The following is a 25,285-nucleotide window of genomic DNA, read 5'->3' on the forward strand; positions in this document are numbered from 1 at the left end:
ACAATATTGCATAAATGTTTAAAATAAAACAGGTAGGGGAAATACAGATGTTCAAATGGCAAATTGAACAAATTAAAATGACAAACTCTTGTTTAGTATAAATATTCAGTGCTGCTGAAATACAAAAAAGAACACATATCATATAAGTTTATTAGTTGATTTTTTTCCCTTTCATTTCCAACATATTTGTTATACAGTAACAAAAGAGGTGGCAGTGCATGTGTGAGTGTACACGTTTTCATTTGGAAGTGAGCACCAAATTATGAGGGGTTGCCATGTATGATCTTGGGGCACTTTTCTGGATGTATGCAGTAGTTGTTGTGCAGCACCAGACCAGCAGGACACTGGCAACCTGGGACACAGGGCTTGAAGCAGTGGCTCTCTATCACCCCCAGTGGAACAGCCACATTAAAGCAGGTTACAGGGCATGGGGGGCCACACTCGTCAAACACAAAGCCCCTCTCCACTGGACAGCCCACAGCTGTGGAAGACAGCAGCAGACAGTAAAACAAAGAGAGAGAGGGTGAGCACATTGAGACTGCTACGGTGTCAAAGCTGATTTACTCAACCTCTGCTGGTGACCAGTTGGAATTGACACATTATCAGGTATCAAAATACCTGTCACATTTTACATGATATAGTATGGGCTTTTCATTTTTTTCCTATCTTACTGAAATGTTGTGCATTAGTAGTTTACAGAGGATAAGATTTTAGATTTTGTTCCTAAATAAGAACATAAGTCATAATGAGTAATGAGGATAATAATTGATATGACTAACACAGCTTAGTAAAAATCTTACTTATTGGTCTTTTAATGATTTTATTAGCAAACAGCAGATGCCTTATGGTTAAGCCTGGTGATATCCTATATATTGTACATCTATATAGCTACTGTATATAGTGTGTCAGCAAATGAAAAGACCCAAACTAACAATACATTCATTGTAATCCCACATACACTGATCCGTTGCCGTAAATACTCAGTAATGTACCAAATCAACAGATGAAAATAGTTCAAATGTGCTGCTTCCTCTTGTTTACTAAAGACTACAGTGCCCAGCTGTTAAATGAAATTATTTAATATTTTACATTTCAAATGACAACATTTTTTTTTCATTTTAATTTAATGTTCAGCAGGAATGAATTGGCTTGAGACTGAAAACCAAATATATAAAATACTTTGATTTTTAAGTTTTGGTTAATGTGCGTTTCACTCACCACACAGCGATGGACTCCTCCACTGCAGGATGACACCAGACTTCCTGCACTCACTGGTGTAGGCCTCCAGTGTGTCACACAGGCACTCGTCCGTATTGGCCCCGCAGGCGCAAAGGTCATATACACAGGCTCCATACCAGGGTTCAGGAGGAACCACGCGATGGCAGGGCTTAAAGACAGCAGACTTTAGCACCTTACAACGAGCATTAGCCCCCTTCTTGGCCTGGTAACCTGCATCTTTACAGGGGTCGACATCCTCACCCGGACGACAGGATGAGAGGGAATGGCTACCATTTGTGACCTAAAATGACAGTAGACCAGTGGTTTGATTTGCATGTCCAACCCATCAACAGACTTGCATATATATAAAAATGTAACTTAATTTCTTTTATTAATTTAGTTAATTCTAATTTTCAGCCTTCTATCTATTGTTTTACCCTCCAGCTGTTGCCAAAGCCAGATTCTGATTGGGTGATTTTTCCGCTGGGCATCCGTAGATCATCCTGGCGGTAGTTGTTGAAGTTTCCACAAAGGCCACAAGTTTGGCCTTTATAGGAGCCTGGCACACTCACTTCCAGGTGTGAACGGCCATTCCACAGCACCTAAAGGTGAACAAGTGGGTGTGTGACATATGTGGGAGTATCTGAACTGATAGTATATCCAATCACATGATATCCATAATGGAAAGGAAAGGTGCTAGCAAACAAAAGTAGACTACCTTGAGTCCGATGTTGGTATTGAGTAAGATGGTGTTGGTTTGGCGTTCTACGTAGATGTGTGGTTCTCTGAGGAACGGCAAAGTCACAACCTCACCATGGACCTGGAAAAATTTGGTTGAATGAGTGCATAACACAATCATAACGGTACACACACATTTCATTCAGTACTTTTGCACACTGACCTTCACAACCCAGTCCTGCAGTAGCTGCACTGTGACGTCTCCTATAAACACGGTCACTTCTTTAGTCCAGGACACTCCTTTACGCCCACGATCATCATTAGTGGCATGAATACTGTGCAAACAAAGAAGAGTAAAAGAGTAAAAGCTGCGCTGTTTAACCTATTACATTTATTATTTATGGAAGTTTGTTTCTTTGTTGAAAGTCACATGAAATAGTTTGTTGTTTTCTTCTGTGGATTAACATTGTTCTGCATAAAATAGGGTGTAGTGGGAAGGACTAATCATCAGGATGGTCAGATGATTTCTATGATGAGAGAACATCTGTGATCACATTTATTAGATTTATTAAATTAAGGATTTTTAAAAATTTTTTTCAATCAATCGATAAATCATTTTGTATATAAAATGGTGAAACATAGTTAAAATGTATGTTAACAGTCTGAACAGCAAACATATTTAGTTTAGTATCATGTATAACAAAGAAAAGCCTCAAATCATAGCTTTAGGGTTTTCAACTGATCAAAAATACATACTATAATTAATATGCATCCAAATAACCAAGTACTCTACGGTACAGCAGTTGTCATGGCTCACCTAAAGTCTCCTCCTTTACAGTCCTGTGCCAGGACATACGTGCACGCCCCCTGAAAGTGCAGCATGCGGCCATCGAAGGTACGGTAATGAGGGTCACCGAAGGCAATGCAGGTGGCTGGACGAGGAAGGCAATGAGGACAACACAAACCTGGGACAACCGCTGGCATCTCATCCTGAGTGCAACACACACACACACACACACACACACACACACACACACACACACACACACACACAGGATCAGTTACACTGTGTACCTGTGAGGAACTCAGGAGAGTCGGAGCGAGCCAAATAAATGTTTGCTATATCACAAAGGAGCTATGAAATGAAGAGAAATGTCAGGTGTTCAATTTCCCTCTAAAAACCGAGTGCTTAGAGAAGTGCAGCATCATGGGAACATTTCTGAACATGATATAACACTGAAAAAGAGTGTGTGCGTTTTTTTTATACTCACTGTTGCACAGGTGAGGGGAGGGCAGCGTTCACTGTGACAGTGTACGTCTCCAGACACACATGTACAGCTAGTGCACTCGTCCACCTCCCATTGTTCATTAGACTGATACACTGTCCCCTGGTGCAAGCATGACACCCCTGATTCTACAACACATGCACAAAGACAGACACACACACATGAAAGTTATTAAGCAGAACTTTCTGCAAACACTACCACAGATGCTCAGTGTGTTGGCTGGTTGTGATACCTTGGCATTCATAGCAGCATTTTCCGGGAATCTTCACTTGTTTTTGGCCCTCCAGACAAACCAAAGGTAAACACTCTTCAATGCTGCACTCAATATAGCCCAACTAAGAAGCATAGAAACAACAGATTACTTATAAGGTGAAGGTCTGAAGATATGAGTCCTATCAACAATCTCAGGTCTAGTTTGGGCAAACATGTGTCTAATATTATGCATGTAATTAAGTTTAATTTGGTTTCTGATGTGTCCACTTTTTGTTTTCTTCAGTTGAGACACATCTCCATAAGTCTTTTCTAAGACTTATGGAGACTGTGAGTTTTGATTATATTACAGTTTTTTTAGAGCTTGCCACTACCCTGGCCATTTGTTTGGTATACTAACAACTGATCTGTTTGAAATCTTATAGCTGGACCCATCTTTTTGTTTCTTATTTTAAATGACTCCTCAAAACTCTTTTAAGGCAATTTTTCCCAGACTCAAATTAAGCTTATTTAGTGTTGTTTCAGGAGCACTACCACACCTCATCTGTACTACCAGCAATCCTATCCCCATTGATTTTCTTAATAAATCCTTCAAATGCATCTTGTTGATGGTGCGCTGCTTGCAAATGAATACAACATTTTTTCTCCATCTGTGTTAAAATGTGTTCTATTATCTTGCAAAGCAAATGTTGTTTTGAAAAGTGGTGTATAAATAAATATGCTCATGTACTTGATGTTAATCAGTGCATTTAAGTCCAACTCACATTACAGGTGCATGTGACACAGTCATCATCACTGTCTGACCAGCTGCTGCCGTTGGCCATACGTTTATTCTGACCCTCAATTACACATTCTGTATGAAAAACAGACAAAAAAACCCCTTCACGATCATGAATGTGTTACCATCAATAAGACTTTAAAATTAAAAAAACTGAGAAAAGAGGGAGAAGAATGGACTTATTCCACCTTTACACACAGGGCAGCACGAATCCAGAGGGGTGAACTGTTCATTAACGGGGCAAGTAAGTGGGAGGCAGATTTGGTGCAGGCAGGTCCATGTTAAGTCCTAAATCACAAAGACAGAAAGTATCACTGCACTGCAAAATGTCACATAGTAGTTTAAAAAGCTGAACAATTAGATTTATATGTGTTGAGATGTCTGATTCAAACCAAAACCAACTGCTCTATTGTAGAAATGACTATAAAAATAAAATGCAATTATATACAGTTAAAGACAATTATAAACTGTGCTAGATGTGTCAGTATAATTCATATTTCTTAGCTCAGTTGAAAAATTGTCTTCAGAATATTTGTAACATATTAATGATATTGCATAAGAAAAGTGTTGTTGCTGCAGGACCTTGCAGTGGCAGGTAAAACAGGGATTGTCTGTGGCCAACACCTCATTGCCAATCAGCGAAGAAGTGCAGTTACTGAGAGGCTCTGGACAAACAAACACACAGACATACAAATGTTACAGAGCTCAGTGAGTGCACATCAGTGTAATATGTAATATATTATAGAATGCTAAGTACTGACGTGCACAGACAGGACAGCAGGACTCTGGTCCAGAGAACAAGATGTTACTCTTTGGACAGTCAACCAGACTGGGACATTGCTTTCGATAACACCGCATGTGCTGCTCTCCATCCGGCATCACCTGTGATACATACAAGTAAGAATACAATTACTACAAATACTAAATACTCATTTCTACTACAGCTAATACCATAGTTTGTGCATCATCCTTATCTAGTTGTATTACTACTGCTTCTACCTGTATTACTAGTTAATTAAAAGATAAATAGATCTACAGAACATTAATTAGCAACTATTTTAATAATGTATTAAGTCATTTTTTAAATTATAAATGACTTTTATATAATGACTTTAAATTCCTGTCATCCTCTGGTTCCAGCATATCAAATGTTCAAACTGAGTATCTTTGGGTCAAACCAAGCAACTTAAAAATATCCTACTGGGCTCTGGGAATATCTGAGAGCCATTTTCTGAATTGTGTAAATTGAACTAGTAATTATTCAATAATTAAACATAATGGAAATTATTGTTAGTTGCAAGATTAAAACTAAACAAAAAACATAGAGTCAAATTCAAGTTTCCACAAGTCAGGTTTGTAATAATCATACCTCACAAGTGCAGATTTGACAGGGATCATCGGCTGGATGGAAACTGTCCCCTGGGCCGTACACTTTGCCCTCAAATACACAGTCTACTCAAAAACAATAATATAAGAACATCAATATTTTCAGGGCCAGAAAAGTCTTCAAAGACACATTTCTCAAAAGAGACATTTGGTGATTTACTCACCAGCACACACAGGGCAGCACTCCCCGGGCACATTGATGAAGTTGATACAGGGAGATAGACAGCGTACTTCAGAGCAGGTTGTCACACCTTCCACACACATGCAGGTCATACAGGGGGTGGAGTCTGCAAACCAACTGCTGCCCTCTATATGCTCCTCACCCCCATACACACAACCTGAAAAACAAAAATTGAACCACTAGTAAGAATATTTACTCTTGTGCTTAAACCTCTTACTAATATGTGGTGTTTTACCTCTACAGCGAGGACAGCAGGCTCCTGGATCTGTCACCTGGTGCTTACAGGGCAGCTTAGGACAGTCGGGAGATGCACACTGCACCTCACCTGCCTGGAAGACATGAACAGATTAGAAATAAAAAAACAAGAAGGGTACATTTACATAAAGAAAAAACAGAGATTGAGGGGTCAGACCTGACAGGTGCAGGTGGAGCAGTGGTTTGAACGCAACGTCCATGTCTGCCTGTCATTGTACTCTTGTCCATCTAACATACACACTGAGACCAGAGAAAGGCAAGAAACAGAGTGAGAAGAGGAGAAGGAATGTTGCTCAATATTGATAACACACATTTTCTCATTTCCTGGTTAAAAAAAGTAATAGAAATGAGCAGAAACACAAAGGCCTTCAGTTATCATTCATGCAGAAGCACCTTTGCACTCAGGACAGCACTGTCCTGGCTTGGAAACAGGTCGGGCACAGGGTGTTGGTGGGCAGACCAGGGGAACGCAGGTGACCGTGCCTCTGACACAGGTGCAGCGCTGGCAGGGGTTGGAGGAGCTTGTGAAGGTGTGACTGTGAGAGTGAATGACGCCCTCATACAGACAGGAATCACAAACAGGACAACAGGTATCTGAAGGGACGGGATGGGAGCACTGGATTGGACAAGGTCTCCTCTGACAGTTCACCACCTCATTCTGATCAGAGGAGAAGTGGAAGGGAGGAGAAAAAAGAAGGAGGGGTGGAATTAAGTGAACTATTAAATAATTTGAAGTTGGATCACATCACACTCAGATGATTTATTTCAATTTAGTACGAACTACCAGACTGACCAGACAGGAGCATGAGGAACAGGGGTCAGAGGGTGAGGAGAAGGATGAGCCGGACTGATACTCTTTTCCCTGATGCCGACAAATCCCTGTGCAGATGGGGCAGCAGTCCCCTGGAGGGGTCACTGGATGCATGCAGGCAACACTTGGACAAGGTACATGAACGCACACCACACCGCCATTCTATACAGACAAACAATCATTTATAGTTCCAAATATCTTTTGGAAGACATTGGACACAACAGTAGAAAAGTGGCTTATTCTGCAGACATTTCTATGAACATTTGGACAATATTTTTGTTTGCACTGAATCTATTGTAACTACTGTAAATCTACAGCTGCTATCCTGCATGAGGAAGCAAGCTTCAACTTTTTCAGAGCCAACTTTCAAACCTACAGGGGGATCTGATGCTCAAAATAACTCCACTGATTTTACACAGCAATGTCTGTTTAAACTCTTTGTTTCTTTCTTACTGCATATGTGAAAATAGTTGTGGCTCCACAGAGAGCTGTGGCCAGTTTAACAGAGAGCCTCAAGTGATGTCAAACAAGGAAGAAGTCTGCATTGAATAAAAAAAGATATCTCTTGTTCTCTTGCATACATTTTGATCAATTTGTGTGTAGCATCTAAAATTGACATGTTCTGTTCACAGTTCCAACACTAATAAGACGTGAAAAGTAACTAAGATTATTGGATTTTAAAGTAAAGTATTAAAATATGTGTTGAATACCAGACAGGAGCAGAGCTGACAGCGATCTGTAGGGTGAGGGAATCTTTCTCCATTGAAACAATCTCGCCCACTAAAATTGCATCCATCACACACTCCACATGCACAGCCGTCCCGCGCCGGGTGCGGGCATGACACAGAAGGGCATATTCGCTGTGTACACACCACTTCACCTCTCTGTGGAAAATAACAATGACAAGATAGACAGTTACTGTAATGTTGCAGTGAGGTGACCAAAAGTTAAATATCTCTCTCACTCACTGAGCATGTGCAGTCTTGGCAGCCTTTCTCTCCTCCTGGAATGATTTGCCCATCAACATAATTCACACCTTGGAAATGACAACCTATGCACACAGTGACACATCAATTATTTACTTGCTCTACATAACATGCATTGTGATAAATTGGGAGCTGACATACCGTCACAGACAGGGCAGTCACATGGGTTGTTGACCGGGTGAGGACAGAGGGCTGCTGAACACGGCTTCTTTACACATCGCACATACCCAGCCTGTAAGGGAACAAGCATGAGGTGTGAGCTAAAGAGATTAACTGGCAGTAGAATGTATGTGTGTATTTATGTCACCTGGCAGGTACAGTCAGAGCAGGGGTTCCCTGGGTCAGGGATGGACTGTCCATTAGTGAGAACTACACCATTGTAGAAACAGCCTGACGGATGAAGACACATTTATGTTGTCATTTAGTAATCATGGAAATGATGAACCAGTGATGATAAACTAGGAATTTGGGAGTTTTATTCTGACTTTACATACGTTCACATTCTCCACAGCACTGGCCAGGTGGTGTGTAAGGGTGGCTACACTCTCCATAACAGGGTATTTTGGTGCAGACGACCTCACCTCCGTAACAATAACATACACCACAGGGGCCTTGGTCATCACTAAACTCAGTGCCGTCAGGATATTCTTTACCATTAAACATGCAGCCTGCAAGTAGAAAATGAGAAATTGATATAATTTGAGATCAAATGAGATTTTTTCTCAATGAAAACTATTTACAGGGTTTATCCTACTCTTTATAAAACTGGCTGTCTTCCAATCACTCACCATCACAGGACATGCAACACTGTCTCTGGACAGGGTAATTACAGTTTGAGGGCGGACAGCGCTTTCTTTCACACCGGACAGAGCCTTCATGACACATGCACACAGCACATGGGTCTGATACGTCATCCCATGTCTCCCCATTAGCTCGCTCTCGACCCTCATATAGGCAGCCTGCAAGAGGAAAGAACATTTGAGACAAAGAATTGCAAAAAAAAGCTTCAAAACTAACTGGGGTCTTTTGTCACCAATTATTCCTGTTAAGTTGAGAATTGTTTCCTTTTAAGTTGAGAATTTGTACCTTCACAGGTCCGGCAGCATGCCTGTGTGATTGGGTGAGAGCATGGAACGAAGGGGCAGGGCTTGCGTTGACAGTGAACTGTCCCGTTGGTGCAGGCGCATGATTGACAGTTGTCGATTGGGTTGTAGAAGCGCTCTGTGTGTCTATAGGGTCGTTGTTCATACACACAGTCTGATGGGGGAGCTGAGGGAACATCAGTAAAAACAGTCAAGAACAGTGTGCAACTAAACCACTATTTTAGCTCTGATCATGTGACATCTTCAGCCGAGAATCTGCAGGTTGCAAACTTAAAGAACAATACCTTAGGTAATGTAGCAACTAAGCTATTTCAATCTTCATGATTTATAAATGGTGCTCATTTCTCTTCATAGTAAAGTCTGCAGTTAGGGCATGAAGTCACATAAGTTCATTATAATTCCTGTACCCTTACCATGAAGTGTTACCAGTGTAATCAGTAAACAAATTCAGTTTGTATAGTATAAACCTTCAAACTCTAAATGCTTGATTAATTTTAAACTTATGCTTTAAGAAGTTTTGTAAGCTCTCTGTTTGCCAAATAAGGATAAGATGAAGATCAAATACAGTCATCATTTAATACAGGGTGAAAAAACTGCTATTTAAAACATTTTAAACTATAATAAAAAAGGAACACAATAGCTGAATGTAGAACAAATATTAACAGATGAAGTAACTATAGAAAAGAGAGTGATATACAGTACATAACTTTATCTAAATATCACAACAATAATATATATGATGAAACTTTGTCAGTGCCATACAATTCTCAGAACTAGACTTGACTAGAATTTTGATGATCTTATCCTTGGCTCAAGACCAATAAATCCACCAAATCTCAATTTGTTACTTTTGAAAATGTTCTCAGGGTTATAACACACCTTCCTTCTGGTCCTGCTTAAGGTCAAAGACCCCATTAAATGGTCCACCTACACAGGTGTTTTCACTTATTTGCTGTGTCAGTCAAGAACAGCCTGCAGACTATACTTGATTGACATGTGTCTGGCCCTCTAATCAGTGTTGTTGCAACTTTTAGGGTGGGAGAGATTACACAGTTGTAATTCTTATTGGTTTGGTGACCTGATATAATTCCAACACAGCTCCATCCAACTATAGCCTGAGCAGATTTCAGAAGACAAAAAACACTTGTGTGGGTGTGTCATTAAAAACCATTCACTGCATGTCCTTACCGGGACATTGGGGGCAACAGTCCCCATGCAGCACATTTGGGTTAGAGCATGGCAGTGGTGGACATCTCTTCTTCAGACACTGGACATTTCCGTTCTATAATAGACACAACACAGGCTGGGTTGAAAACCAGTTTCATGAAAAAACATAAATATTCAGCAGTGTTAGACATGCTCTTCTTATTCTTACTATGCAGCTGCATGTTCTGCACTTGTCAGTAGGATGGGGAAACTCCTGACCATTGGGATACTCCTTCCCAGCATAGCTGCAGCCTGATGTAAAACAATATCTTGTCAGTTTTGGTTGTTACTGTGCTGGATGTTTTTTTTAATATTCCTGATAGTCATAATTTCTCACCATTGCAGTTGTTCTGACAGCAAGTTCCAGGCAGAGGAGCGTTACAATGAGGATGGGGGCACTGTGCATGGTGGCAGTCAACTCTGCCACTCACACACTTACACTCCTCACACACACTCACAGGGTTAGGAAAAGCCTCTCCATCCACAAACACACGGTTTTCAAAGGAGCAGTCTGGGAAAAACAGAGACAGATATAATTAAATGTGTAAATCCATAACTTCAAAATGTACAATTGGATTTATATTTGTTTCTGAGTTTGGGTACCTGGACATTTAGGGCAACACTCCCCATTTGGTGTGTATGAGTTGGTACAGTTGAGTGGAGGACATGGTCTTCTCTCACACTCAACAGTGCCATGCTGAGGAGAAGGTAACACCGTGTCAGCAGGTTTGTAGGTGGACAGCACAGTGTTTTGTGTGTGAATGGAGGCATGCTCACCAGACAGGTGCAGATGTGGCAGGGCTGGTCAGGAGTGGTAAATCTCTGTCCGTTGCTATAAATACGATGGTTATAGTTGCAGTTTTCACACACTGCACAACAGGAACCTAAGAGGGGAAAAAGATAGATTACACAGTCATCTGCATACAAACAAAGGTCAGACACACACTCATGCCTTGTTACCAGTGATCTTGGTGGGATGCAGACAGTCAGTGGAGGGGCACTGTGTGTGTGTACATAAGGCATCTCCATTTACACAAGTGCAGCTGGAGCAGGGACCCTCAGGCTGCCAGTTGGAGCCCTCTTCATATTCCACCCCTTCCAACACACACACTGTAATGAGAAAGCAGGGATTTTGTTATACATTGACTGATGAGCTACACCTGCACATGTGTTTGTATGCATACCTTTGCAGATTGGACAGCAGAGATGTGGGTCTATAATAGGGTTGGAGCACTGGACAGGAGGGCACTTCTCTTCATGACAAATTACACTTCCGCCCTAAAATGCACAATATACATGCAGTCAATAAATATGGTGCAGTTTAAATATTGACCTACAAAAGAGCCTATGCTGCCTATTATAATTATGATGCATATTAGATGGTGTGAAAAGGCTAATAAATCAAGGAACATACTGACCGCTCGCTCAGCTCTCATTAGACATTTTTAGGAGACATAAGTAGACACATTTCCTGTTTGTGAATGACATTTTCTGCTGGAATATACCATATGGACTTGCCTTACACCGGCACTGCAGGCAGGGTACGCTCCCAGCAGGGGTGAAAACTTTTCCATCAGCATACACTCTTCTGTCATACTCACATTCTGTGTGATGACATACACACACAATTCAAAAAAGAAATGGAAGATGACATGTGACAGTAGACAACATAAATTTGACAAAAACATCTGAACAAATTTATATACAGTATATACCAACCATTGCATGTAGGGCAGCACTCTCCTCTGCGCTTAGCTGGATGACTACAGTGTATTGTGGGACACGATGCATCCACACTCACACAAGACACTTCACCTGCCTAACAGACAAGACAGGATTAACGTGTCTCTCTGAGTATTCTATGATACATTCATCTGCAACAGCAGCAACATGGATAAGAAATGGATTCAGCATTTTCAAGATAAAAAAAAGATTGATTTTCACCCTTAACCCCAATTAATTTAATCCCATTTACTTCCGAAAGGTACAGTAGGTTTTGACATATTTTCATTGAACCCCTGGGTCATGAAACTTTGCCAACGCATCATGAGTACAGTCACATGAACATCACATAACCACAAAGCTTTGCCAGATTGAACTCACAGAGCAGCGGCAGTGGAGGCAGGGGTCTCTTCTGGAGGAGAACTTCTGTCCATCCAGATACACCTTAGACTCATATTCACACCGCTCACACCTACAGGTCACATACACAACATGTTTCCAAAAACTGCACATTAAAAGTAGGATCATTATGGTTGAGGCTAGGCAGGTTTGTTACCGTGGGCAACAGTCTCCAGCACGATGTATAGGGTTTCGACAAGTCAAGGCAGGACAGGGATGGGATGAACAAGCTACATTTCCATTCTGGAGGACAGAACACATATATACTTTGAAATAAAATGAATCATTATTGATTTATATGCAAAAAGATGAAATTTAACGATGATAAATGATAGACATACCACACATGTACACTCTTGACAATGATCTTCAGTGGGGATCACAGCTCGATTAGGAAAGTCATGACCATTCACACCACAGCCTGATAGACACACATGAGCACACACTGTGTCGCTGTAACTTACACAACACACACGATGCTACAGTAATGTAAAGAAACCCACCTTGACAAACTGGACAACAGGTATTTGGTGGAGGAGCAGCTGGGTTTTTACATGGGGTGTAACATTGCTCCCTCTCACAGCGAACATGACCTTCCTGATGAGAGGAGAGAAAAGGATCACTAGAGATAAAGGCGACTGGAAAATAGGGGATTAAACTGACCATTATTTAGTATCAGACTCACCAAACAGTAGCAGATATCACAGGGATTCTCCACTGGTCGCCACTTTGCTAGGTGATCATACTGGATACCAGAATGGATGCAACCTGAACACATCAGATTACTTGAGATGGTGCAACTGGCAGTAAAAAGGCTAAAGGTTTATTCACACTAAATCACACAGGAAAGAAAACCACGTCATCTCTCAGTGGGATAAAACTCACTAATTTTTCACACCAAACTTGAACAAATCTTTTCAGGTTTCAAGGATAAATATTGTATACTTACAACTCGGGAAACACTTTTTATAGTTGTCGAAAGAATTGAACTGAACTGTCAACTCGTAGTATTGGTAGAGCTGTTTCCAGATCATTTATAAGGCCAACTGAAATCACTTTTAATAATTCTTCTTTGCAGTCAAAAAATTATATCAGCATACTTTTTAAATGTATTGTTAATACTCTTGTATTACTAGAAAAATGTCAGTTCTCAACCAGCTGGATCGGGGCGGGTGTAAGACACCTGTTTAATAGACATCAGCTGGCAGGCTACCAGTGTTGCATTGTACTGAACAACAAGACAAGAGGACAAGACGTGTATTTGTAAATTGGATGAGGAGACTTACGCAGGAAAGCTAATGTTGGCTGATGTTCAGAGTTTGTCACTGTTGTGTTGTGTAGCAGGATGCTATAAAACTCAATGTGACCTTCTACTCTGCCTGTAATTGAACATCGTTACCGCTTTACGCAAGATTTGCTCAATTGAAATAAGAACTTCAGTGACTTAAGATAGTTTAATGGTGTTTCATTAGTGATTTAAGAGCAGATATGTATACTCTATTAAACATAAAAAAGCAATCTGTTTTCTCTCATAAGGATTGTTGCCTATAGATTATTTTTTCTACGTCCTTACCTATGCATCGCTGGCAGCACTCTCCTGGTACAGTCTCCTTTTGTGTGCAGTCCAGTGAAGGACAGGGCAGGGCTGAGCACTCCCTGTTACCCCCCTGTTGACAAAGGAAGGACATATTGGTGATAGTAGAGGATTAACAGAAAAATGAAGAGATCATTCAGCTTCAATGAATATGTTTGTGCCAGTGTTGATGTATCGCAAATACCCACCTTACATGTACAAGTCTGGCAGCCATCTTTAGTGCTGTAGGACACATTATGAACTGTCCCATCTTCCTCACACCCTGAAGACAAAACAGATGTTTAGTGCATTCACATTTTTAAGCTTCCAGGTGTGTGTCTAAAAGTGATGAAGTAGCAGGAGTGTGTACAGATAGTTTAATAAAAGAGTAATGTGGAAATAAGTTTGAATATTACAGCTGGTTTCGCCCTCCACCTTCTCTGTCTATCTGCAGATTTTCTTCACCTTTTCACTATAGGCCACTAGGGAACATCTGGCCCGTCTCTTTCTCCAGTAATGACAGAACAGTGTGGTTCTGATGTAATATACACATGTTCTCTCAAAATACACAGTGTTTTATAGACTGTTACCATAACCAGAAGTGCCTGCAGCCTTCCAGCCGTTAAAAACTACCAACAGCAAGTCAATTACTACTGAAAGACATTTACTGCAGGAGAAACAAGAGGAAGACCTCGCTTGCAATTTCCCTACAAAACATGTGAGATACAGGCCTAACATTCTGTGACTGTCTGGATTATTGTCATGACAAATGGTCAATTAATGTAATTCATAATAATTATGACCAGTAATTCATTACAGTAATTTATTTAAAGTACTCTTCAGTGTACTCTTCAGTATACATACCAAACTCTGAGGCACAAAGTCAGTCATTTTTTCAAGGGCTTTCAGGGAGCTCATCAAATACTATTTTCGCTTAGCTTGGACATTTCAGGAGATAATTATTTTAATGACGACAGAGACAATGTGTTTGTGTGTGAGTGAGGGCAATAATCACAGAGTGAGAGAGGGGCTAGTGAGGCTGCCTACTGTGCCAGCAGCCAATAGGCATTTCCTCTAGCAAGCCAAGCATGCATGAGATCAAAGTGTATGTGGGATTGTGAGTCTGCGAGTGTGTATCAACTGTGTACCAGGGAAGTCTTCTGGCCTACATGCAGAAACAATTAAGTGAAAGATAGATGAAAAGGCATAGACAGTGATGGAGAGCAGTCTAAGGGGTTGAGAGAAAAAAAGACACAGAGAGAAGATAGAAGATATGTGGGGACACAGATGCCTGGACACAATAGGCAGGACAGGACACAGAGAGGAGTGCGGAGTGGGCTGATGAAGAGAGCGAAAGAGAGGGAAATCTTAAAAAGTACAGTTCAACATCAACTAAAGTGCCACATGTTTGTTTTACTTTACTGTGTCAGGTGGTGGTTCAAGTTCAGAATAGTCCCTGCACACAACTATACTGCTATAAGATAAGGAACTCTTATCTTATAGCTTGACTACTCTAAATCCTGTGAGATTTTTGGCAAAAGGAAGTGATACAGTTTTAATTTTAGTAGGCAAAAACATGTAAAACCAGTAGTATGGTTGATTAAATCTACATTCATTAATTGTGCCCCTAGTGTAACATGATGCAAATGTAACACCGAACCCATAGAAAACCATACAAACTTCACAATGACAAGACACTGGCAAGCAGATCCATACATATCCAGTTTATATGGAGCAGCATTAGCATTCATTTAGAGTCGTGTTAAGATAAGCCCAATGTTCACTCTCCACTAGCTCCTAATATCTGGCTCTTTAGCTGCGAAATACTTCATTATAGTCAGCAGCTAGTTGCTAACTTTGTCTATGTGCTGTTTGGTGCTAGGAAGGTAGTGTTCAACCAGCATTTTAGAGCATTTTCCTTTAAAACAGAGGAAGAACAAAACAGTAAAAGGTGTGGATGGTAAAACCTAAATAATAAGGTGAACAATGCATTTGCCCCAACAGCAAGATCTCTTTCCATTAACAGTGTCCCAGACCTTGTTACTCCTAATAAATCTACAGACCTCCCAGTCAGCAGTTTTTAGTGGAACATCTTTAACAAATTATGAAAACTCAGTGACAGTGAAGTCTGTGGATCATTCATACTAATGGGGACATTGTTACTGAGAAGACAAGTTGTTCTTAAATAAGCAATGAGGTAATTTTTCCCCATAAGAATGTTATGCTATCATCACATTGGTAATTATGAATGATGTCTTTGTTTTATTTTCTTTTCTTAGTTTAAACAGTCATCCCAGTCATAAAGTACTAGTAGGCCCAACAGTCCAATGTCCTTTTCTCAAAGCTGGGAAAAGTACTTTATTCTTCCATTTTCCAGGGAGACAGTCCAGTGTTTACCAGCCGTGGCATATTACATGGTTTCCAGTGGCTGGATCCTGCCACTCTGTGAAACATGAACCACAATTGCGCATATGGCAGACAGCCTTCGGGTAACCATGGCAACGAGCCTGAAGGCAGAGGTCAGGGCAGGTGATAGGCGCAGAGCCAAGGGGACAGCCACTGAACCAGTGGAGCTTGAAACAAAACCTACAAGTGTTTTGAGGGAAAGCAGATAATGAAAATGGTGGAAAAAGATTAATTATGTAACTATTGACATTATGACCTGGTAAAGCCAGCCTAAATATCCTATGCACAGCCAAGATTTTAGTCTCAGTTGAGCATTGATTGATTCTACACCAATCAGCGAGGTTTATGGAGCACTTTGAGTATTCATCACTTTAGTAAGGATACAATGAGGTCTGGCTCTGCAGTTGATATCGAGAAATGTATTTGACTGGATAGTGAATAAATGTGATGTATTTAAAAATGGAAACAAAGACCAATCACAGCCCAGTAAGTGGTGTGTTGGTCCAATCAGGTTTAGGAAGGAGTCGTGTTGATGTCTGGTGTAAGGAGATCCCTTGCCAATAAACAGTTGTATAACTTAAATCCTGCCACTCCTAAAACCTACGGAGAGAGAAAAAAAAAAGGGCCTGGCTATTGGCACTTTTTTCTTTTAATGCTGATACCTGTGATCTGGTGTGATGGGAAGCCATGTGGTGGTCCTATTGTGAGTGGCTGCCATAACAGTATCATCACTTTCTTGCTTACTTTGTCCCACCCAATCGTGCTCTGGTTCACCATTTGGAGCAATGCTTTCCTCTGGACTATGAATCATCCAGTCCTGTATGGCCCAGTGCTTGGGAAGTGAGGTAATTGGAGGGCAGATACGGGGGATGCGGTTAAGAGCTTGGTCACTGGATGACATCAACAGTTGCTGGGTGTGGAAGTAGAACCGCAGGTAGTGTGGTCCATTGAAGAACCAGTTGCAGCCGTCTTTGTCATAACCATCTGCTCGAAAGCCAAAGGCATCAAACCCGCCTCGGTCCAAGCTAAAGTGATTAAACCCATAGATACTGTAGCCTTTGTCATTGAAGAACTCGGACATGATCTTGTCTGTGAGTACCATTTGATTATTCTTATCTTCTCCATCTGTCTCTTGATTCTCTTTCTTGTCTTTCTTAAACACCTCATCCCAATGCATACCAAACCAGGAAACATTAGAATGGTTGAAACCATAGCGATTGAAACCAGATATGTCATATCCATCCCTATCAATGAAGTCACGATTAAAGCCATCTTTGCCAAACTCCCACCTGTCCCAACCACTCTGATCGTAGCCTTCACGATCGTAACCATCATGGTCAAAGCCATTGCTGTCAAAGCCTTCACTGACAAAACTACAGTGGTGTGAACTGTGCTTGGCAAAGCTATGCTTCTGATTTTTCAGACTTCTTTTTGTGTGTGTTTGTAATGATGTCATATTACAAGGTGCACCAATGGTTATAGGCACATATATAACACACGTCTGCTTCTCTGAAGAAATGACATCATCAGGGGTAACATCAAAAGGCTTCATCTTCATATGCCTCTGTCTGGTAGGGTAGAGGGTATCATCCTCTTTAGAAGTTTCTCTGTCTGATCCATGCTGATGTTTCTCTTGCCACTGTGCCCACAGTTTGTCTATGAATGCCATGTGTGACAGGTATAGAGGGTCGTAAGCAGCCAAAGGTGAAGCCATAAGGCCGCCCACCCACAGCCTAAAGAGCCCAGAGAAGGTTTGCAAAGATTGGGAGAACAACTGGAAGTCTGCCAGGTTCACAACCGTCTGCAGGGTCACTGCATCTGGCAACCAAATCTGAAGGAAGCAGTGGAAATCAATTAGACAAGCCCTGTAACTGTAATTGGCAAAATATAAGAAAGAATATAACAACACGGTGATAAAAAGTACATTGACGTTGGCTGTCAATAAAAAAAAAAGGATAGACAAACCGAGGAGTTGAAACTCCGTCTGAGACAAGGAGACCAGTGGGAACGAGATGTCCTGTCCTGGAAAGGGTGATACTGGACGCAGTCAGAGCCGGGCTTGCCGTTTCCTCCAAACAACCCAGCCTGCCAGGCAGCTGAGGACTGCATTGATCCAGAGTCCACTGTCCACTCAAAATATGGAATTGCCAGTTTGCACGATGACAACGACTGCAGCTCACGCTCCACTAATCTCAGAAAGTAGCGGTGCCAGGGGAGGAAGAAGGCGTGATCACCCACTTGAGGGGAATACTCAGCCCTCAGGAGTGCAAAGCCCTTCCAGACAGCTATAACCATATGCAAACACATAGAGACGGAATTAAACCGCTAATATTTATGATTAAAAGGTAAATTCAAAATAAGTTAAAAAACAAGGAACCAAAACCTTTAGTCTTACCTGGCCTGGTGTAGAGTTTCCTGACAGCCTTTTGGTACAAACTCCTCTCTCTCAGTGTGAGGTCTCTAATCTCTTTACGCTGGGTCAGGTGCCTGCACACACAGTCAACTCTGCCACTGTGAGTGCATACGCACTTTTCACAGCCTTGCCTGAACCTTGCTCCATATCTCCAGAGCTTGCGTTGGGAGAAGCATCCACAGCCTCCACCACATCTCACGTCTGAGCACTTCACTCCAGGATAAAAGCTCACTACCTGTGTCTCTCTAGCTTTGTCCTTCACCAGGGCTTGGCACTGCATTATTGTGAGGTAATCACAGGTGTAATTGAAAGCCGGATCCTCATGGCAGTCAACTATTGTTTTTTCTTGCTCCCTCTTTAGGTTTTCTTTTAGGACTTCCAACTCCGTAACGTTAAAGTCTATATTGCCATACCATGTTTCATCCTCTAAATTGTAATGATTGTACTGCCCAAGAGTGCTGTTCTCAGAGGAGATGTTGTATCCATTAAGACTGTGGTTCTGGTGGTCAGTGGGAAGACTTGGTTTGCGGAGGCAGCATGCTCCCAACATGCACTGGTCCCTACAGGCATTAAAGGAAGGGAAGTTGTTGCTGCTGTTGCCAGTGCAGTAGAGGAAGTCCTCACAGAGGCCAGAGGAGGGATTAAAGGCCCAGCGGCGTTGAATTGGCCCCACCCCTTCACAGCTGTTCCCTGGTTTGGGTACCCAACAAGCCTAGAAGTGGGGAAGTGGGGACACAGGGCCTCTTACCCAGCCTTACACCCCACTGCAAAGCCCATACCCAGAACTGACAAAGGACAGAAATAAAGTAAAGCACTGCTATTGGGCTCACCCAATCCAGCAGGCCAAGTGGCTGTTTGTTCAGCTAAATATAACAGGAAATCACAAAAGTGATCTAAAAACTAGATAAGTCACATTAAAGGAATAGTTTGGCAGTTTTGGAAATACACTCATGCCAGGAGACAGTTAGTTTAGCCTACCATAAAACTGGAAGAATGGCGAAACAGTAAGTGTGGGTAAGGCCAAAAGATTGAATTGAATTAAAAAATCAAGATACAGTGTGCTCATTAGTGAACTTTAGAGGTTCTGGTATTTTTTCCATTTGTCAAACTAGCTGTTTCCAGTCTCATGGCTGTCCTGGCCAGCTTTATATTTAACAAGTTCACATGAGAGTGATATTGATCTTCCTGTTAATTCTTGATAAGACACTATTCCTTTAACACTCAGTGCTATAGTAGCAGAGATCCTTGTAAAATTAAGCAAAGTACAAGATGCAACTACAAACTAATGGCTAAAAAGGTCAATGCTAACACAAGATGAAACTATAACAAAACTACAGCAACACAAAACTTAACAGAAAGGGGTTTCAAACCTTGGTTTTCATTTCTGATTGTGACCCACCTCAAACATTTGAAAAGTTCTGGAGACCTGCCGGGTAACCAGACATACAATAAGAAAACCTTCAAAACTAACACAATTGTAACACCTACAGTGTTCAAAGACACACACTCAACATAAAAAAGGGGACTGATACATACATTTTCACAACGTGGACCAGAAAGATTTGACACCAACATGGACATTTTGATGTTTTGTAACTGCAAATCTATTCTAATCTACTACCTGTCCAGCACAACAGTACCTGTCTCAGCTGTCTGTGACAAACTGGTCCTTTGGTGTTGGGAGGGCAGGAACAATGAAACCCTGCAGGGTCAAGGGTCAAGACGAAACATACACCTCCATTTTGACAGGGGCTAGACAGACAGGGGTCTGGGAGAGGGATGACCATCTGCAAACTAGCTACTTAAGAGGTTAATGAATGTGTGTTAGTATCAGGCTGTTCAGTGCTCGTACATCATAAGTAGATTTATGTGTTTTTTGTGTGTGTGTGACAAAGAAAGAAACATAGAGAGAAAACACTTGACAGAAATTTGACAGACAGAAGCTGAGTCATTTTTACCTTTTATGTCAGCCTGACATGTGACCTTTCCAGATGTGCATGTGCACACAGTGTTGAGGTCAGTCTGCCAGCGATGACCATCCTCCAATTCACGTCCCTCCCACACACATTGCTGCCTCACACATTCACATCCCTCCAGGTACTGCACACGTGACTGTAGGTCTGCATTCTGTTACAAAAGAAAATGATCATGTCACCTCATGTTGCATCAATATTCATGAAAAGCCAAATATTAAGAGCACATTAGTTACCTGAGCTTTGATCATGTCCAGCATACCAGCCATCTCTTCCAGCCTCTTTTCCAGCCTCTTCAGCCTGTCGTCTTTCTGTGCCTGAGAAACAGATTTTACCCCTTGAGGAGATCCCGGAGGCCCCAGGACCACACCTCTATGCAGCTGGTCACTCTGGATGTTGTGGCTTGTTTCAGGTTTACTGGTGGAAAGCCCGTGCCGCAACATTCGACTGCTGTCAGTTCGAGAATTTGGGTTAGGAGTATCAGTGTACTGAGATGGAGGCAGATCATCTAAAATGAGAAAGGGACAGTTGGTGGGAGGAGAGGGGAGTAAAACAGATAGATCCCTGAATAATTCTTGAATTAATGAAAAACACATTATGAGCCTAAACAAACATCCAGGAAAGGACTGTCTAAATTAAGACCCACACTGAGGGATAATTAACTAACTGTTTGGGGGACTTTCTGCCCAAGGGCCAAAAGATATTGTCTGCAGTCATGCACATCAACCACAGTGGTCCTTCAACTGAGTTTAGCTATATATGACAATGAGAGGAGAGTCTCACAGTTTGGGAAGAAAGAGTTAAAAAAATGAAGTGATTTACCCATTCGTATAGGTATTAATGGCAAGACAGCTCTTCACTTATCTAAAAATCTTATCTCTCCCCATACAAGAATTCAAAAGAAAATAAATTACCAGTGTCAGTAATACAGAGAAAGAATACACTGCAGCCTCTGGCGTACTGTAAATTGTCACCACAGCATGCTGCAATCTGATATACAGTGTAGATGTAGTACAGGCACAGGCCTGCATACGCATACAGAATCCAAGAAACAGCAGAGAGCCAATCACAGCTCTCCGTTTAGCTTTGAAATGTGATTGTTTATTCTTCTTCTGTGCTCACATGGAAAACTCAAATACATGATTTGCTTTCACTTGATCCTCAGAACAAAGAAGATCATTTATCCTCCGTCTAGATATAGATAACTTTTCTCTACCTGTAACGTTGTCACAGTGCCAGGGGCGCCTTAGATATGCTTTCATGGAAATCTCAGCTGTCTTCAAATGTCCCTGTATTCATGAACACAGCAATGGTCACATATTAGTTTACAATATTTACATAAAGAACATTGAATGGAGGCAGAAAACATGAAATATAACCGTTATGTTGTTTTTTGTTATGATTACAAGACTTAACATGATAGCTAGTAAAAAATACAGTAATAATGTAATAATAGATAAATCAGTAATGGTGAGGTCTCGTATTCAAATAGGCATGCAGTATGGGCAAAAACTCACACTAAATTTGCTTTCTCTCTTTCCCGGTGTGCTGGCAAGTGTAAAAACAACATCTTGAGGCAGTTCCAGGTTGATCTTCTCTTCACTTTTTATTGGTATAACCACAGCTTCTTGACATTCTACAAAAAAAGTCAGTCTATTATGCTCCAGACTCACAGCCAACTGTACCCAATCCTCCCGGGAGAAGGGGTTTCTCCTGGGGAAGTGAAAGCTAGCAACTCCTCCTTCAGCCTGGTAGTCCAAATGAAGAGTGTCATTTACAGTGGAGGAGATCATTTGGAGAATGGGTGAGGATGGAGAGGAGAGAGAAAAAAGGGTGGCACTAGAGCCCACCGCCTGGTGCCCCACCAAATGCACCCCCATACTCCCCTTAAGGTTGGAGTACAGGAAGTGGGAATATTCACGAGGGAGGGTCAGATAGGGTGCTTTGGGACGAATTCTGTACATCATGCTGCCATGACTCTGTAGTCTGGCCACACCACTCATTTGGTGGGACATGTTTAGAGCTGCCAGAAGATCAATCACTAAGAAAGAGATGAAACAGAGAGTCAGATTCTGAGACACAAATATGTTCATACTGCATGACATCAAGCTCTGAGAAGGATGACACTGTGGTTTGTGGGGTAAGTCTGCGGGAAAGGGAATCCAAATGAAGCCATTCATTAGCTGGTCACACATGGCTGACTAATGGAACAACACCAGCAAGCCATGATAGCCCTTAAAATGAATGCAATCCAACTCCTTAAATCTATCTAGAGGTAGCTCTTCTGTGTTAGGTGACAAAACTTGAAGCTAAATAAGCGTTTTAAGTTTTTTTTTTTGGAGATAAATATGGGACAAACCATTACTTACTAAATCAAAAAACTGACATGCCTGTTCCATCAACGAGGAGGGATACAGTGTAAGGAAGATCTGTTTTCTGTTACTGTGTCCCACAATGAAAAATGTTTCAAACAAACAAATAAACTTCAAGTTGGACTCTTTAAGTCAAGATTTAATTGCTAAATTTATTGATTGTAACTGTCATTGCGTTTAATGTTTTTAATTAGTCTTAATGTTTTATATGTTTCTCTCAATGTCAATTTCTACACTTTTATTTTTTAGCATTGTTAATTTTTTTTTCCAATTGATATAGCCATGCATTCTTCTTTTATGGCTACATGATTTTAGTTATGCCTGCATTTGTTGTAATATTTGTACCTTGGCACCACTGAAAATTAGGGTTCTCCCTCTATGTTTTCCCGAAGCTTTAAATGAATAAAATGATGATGATGATGATGATGATAATGATGATGACGATGATGATGATAAATACAGGACTTTAACTTGCAATTGAGCCCTTTCACATTGTGACAATGCTAGCTCCAAGTAAAATACTTCTTCCACCACCTTCCCAATTTCATAAGTTGTTTATAAGTAGCCTATACACATAAATGTTAGGCTATCATTTATTATTTTTAATGTATGAAATACACAAATCTTCAAATATAATATATAATACCCCAACCATCAACAATACTCTCAGAAGTCGATGACTAATGGGTCCCAATGACAATTTTGTAAACTCACCATTCTCATGATTTGGACCAGGGTGTCCCTGCACAGACAGAGACAAGATCAAGAGCAACTGTATCTCCAACAGCATGAACGTCCTCAGTTTGCAGCTCTCCATTCTCCAGGCGCAAAAAACTAAAGTCTGGATGAAAGTCCAAACACTTCACACAAAAAGTTTGATGTTCATCGTATTTTGAACTGTCTGACTGTGTGTTTAAGATTTCCCTTGTTACTCCGGAGCAGACCTTTCCCAAGAGCACGCAGGGGGAACATGAAACATCTGGATGCAGGCAGGGCGTCACTTCTCCGCAGTCACTTCACATTCCCCCCCCGGGGCCACATCTACAACACACTTTCCATGCATGGTCACAAAGACAAGATAGTTCTGTAAACTTGATGATTATTTCAATAACAATTTAGTATCCTTTTTCAATATAAATGTTATTTTATTAACCGAGAAAAAACAAAAGGCACACATGAAAAAAAAAGTTCAGGTGTGCAGTGCGTGAGGTCACCGGCTCTTGTCTCTTGTCTTTAGTCCCAGAAGGATAGCTGTGAGCGGAGTCTTTTCCTCCCCTGTATTCCTTCTTTTTGGTAGGAAAAACTCCCTCTCCACCCAGCACTGCTCAGCGGAGTTGATTCCCAAGGACCCCCGTTTTGGTAATCAGCTAAAACCTGGTATGGAGACTGGAAGGGAGCCATGAGTGTGTGTGTGTGTGTGTGTGTGTGTGTGTGTGCGTGTGTGTGTGTGTGTGTGTGTACAGAGAGAGAGAGAGAGAGAGAGAGAGAGAGAGAGAGAGAGAGAGAGGGAGGGCGGGGGTAAACACAAGTAGTCATGTTTCACTGCTTTGGAAACACTCCCAGTGTGTGCATCCCACTCTGCTCCATACCCCCCCCCCCCCCCCCCCCCCCCCCCCATCCCTCCACAGTTCTTGGCTTTTTCTGTCATGTTGTTGTCTCATTCATCTGTGCTGTGTTTATTATTTCAGAGCCCGTCTTTGAGTGCACCCCCACAAGAAATAGCATTGAGACTTCATACACAGAAAAACAAACATATGCCTCTCCGTCTTGTTGAAGTTGTGATGATAGGACCGCAATGCATTTCCTAATGGATGCAGCAGCAGACAGATGATCCCTGCTCAACCAGGTGCCAGACTTGTTTTCCAACAAAGAGAGCCTGCAGTGATTTTATCCGTCAAAGGAGAGCCAGACTCCTGCAAACACTCAATGAGACGCTGTGTTATCACCCCTGATTGTAACTCAGATTTTTTTCACCTTCTGTACGCATACCAAACAAAACCTCATCCATGACTCATAATAATCAAAGCCTGTAATAACCAAAATTAAAACTTTCAGCTCTATTCACTTCAGAGTTTTTTAAACATACACCCAATCCCTCTGGATGGTGTGGTAATTTGTGGCTGATTGCAGACTTCGATAAAGCAGTAAGAAAGCAGCACATTTTTGCTTTGGGGTGTCATTTTTTATGTAGCATTGACCCTTTTTAAGGTTGTAAAATCTGCTAAAACCACAAAGACAAGGAAAATATATTGCTCTCACATGTTCATCTGTACCCAGTTGGACTTTCGCTTGTGTAGAAGAAGTAGGTTAGTGTTACACCCAGTTGGGC

The 25,285-nt window shown here is 41.4% G+C and overlaps 1 protein-coding gene across 1 annotated transcript; it reads right to left on the bottom strand.

The window, feature by feature from the left end:
• Window positions 1-23,773, bottom strand: kcp (kielin cysteine rich BMP regulator). The gene is given in 40 exon segments (XM_053319241.1): window positions 1-481; window positions 1,219-1,519; window positions 1,656-1,820; window positions 1,937-2,038; window positions 2,120-2,231; window positions 2,714-2,886; window positions 3,168-3,310; window positions 3,415-3,517; window positions 4,157-4,245; window positions 4,359-4,458; window positions 4,753-4,835; window positions 4,932-5,052; window positions 5,540-5,622; window positions 5,721-5,894; window positions 5,973-6,066; window positions 6,150-6,232; window positions 6,386-6,650; window positions 6,786-6,965; window positions 7,514-7,687; window positions 8,097-8,179; window positions 8,284-8,457; window positions 8,578-8,748; window positions 8,876-9,058; window positions 10,081-10,174; window positions 10,268-10,350; window positions 10,436-10,609; window positions 10,702-10,795; window positions 10,876-10,982; window positions 11,059-11,208; window positions 11,283-11,522; window positions 12,198-12,292; window positions 12,377-12,462; window positions 12,561-12,640; window positions 12,723-12,816; window positions 12,905-12,987; window positions 20,570-20,738; window positions 20,821-21,092; window positions 21,801-21,873; window positions 22,102-22,625; window positions 23,671-23,773. Coding segments are annotated over 40 exon segments (5,898 nt in total). The 3' UTR covers window positions 1-260.
• Between the last annotated feature and the right edge of the window lie 1,512 nt (window positions 23,774-25,285).

The sequence above is a fragment of the Scomber japonicus genome, chromosome 5 (genome assembly GCF_027409825.1).
Source record: "Scomber japonicus isolate fScoJap1 chromosome 5, fScoJap1.pri, whole genome shotgun sequence".
Taxonomy (NCBI): Eukaryota; Metazoa; Chordata; class Actinopteri; order Scombriformes; family Scombridae; genus Scomber; species Scomber japonicus.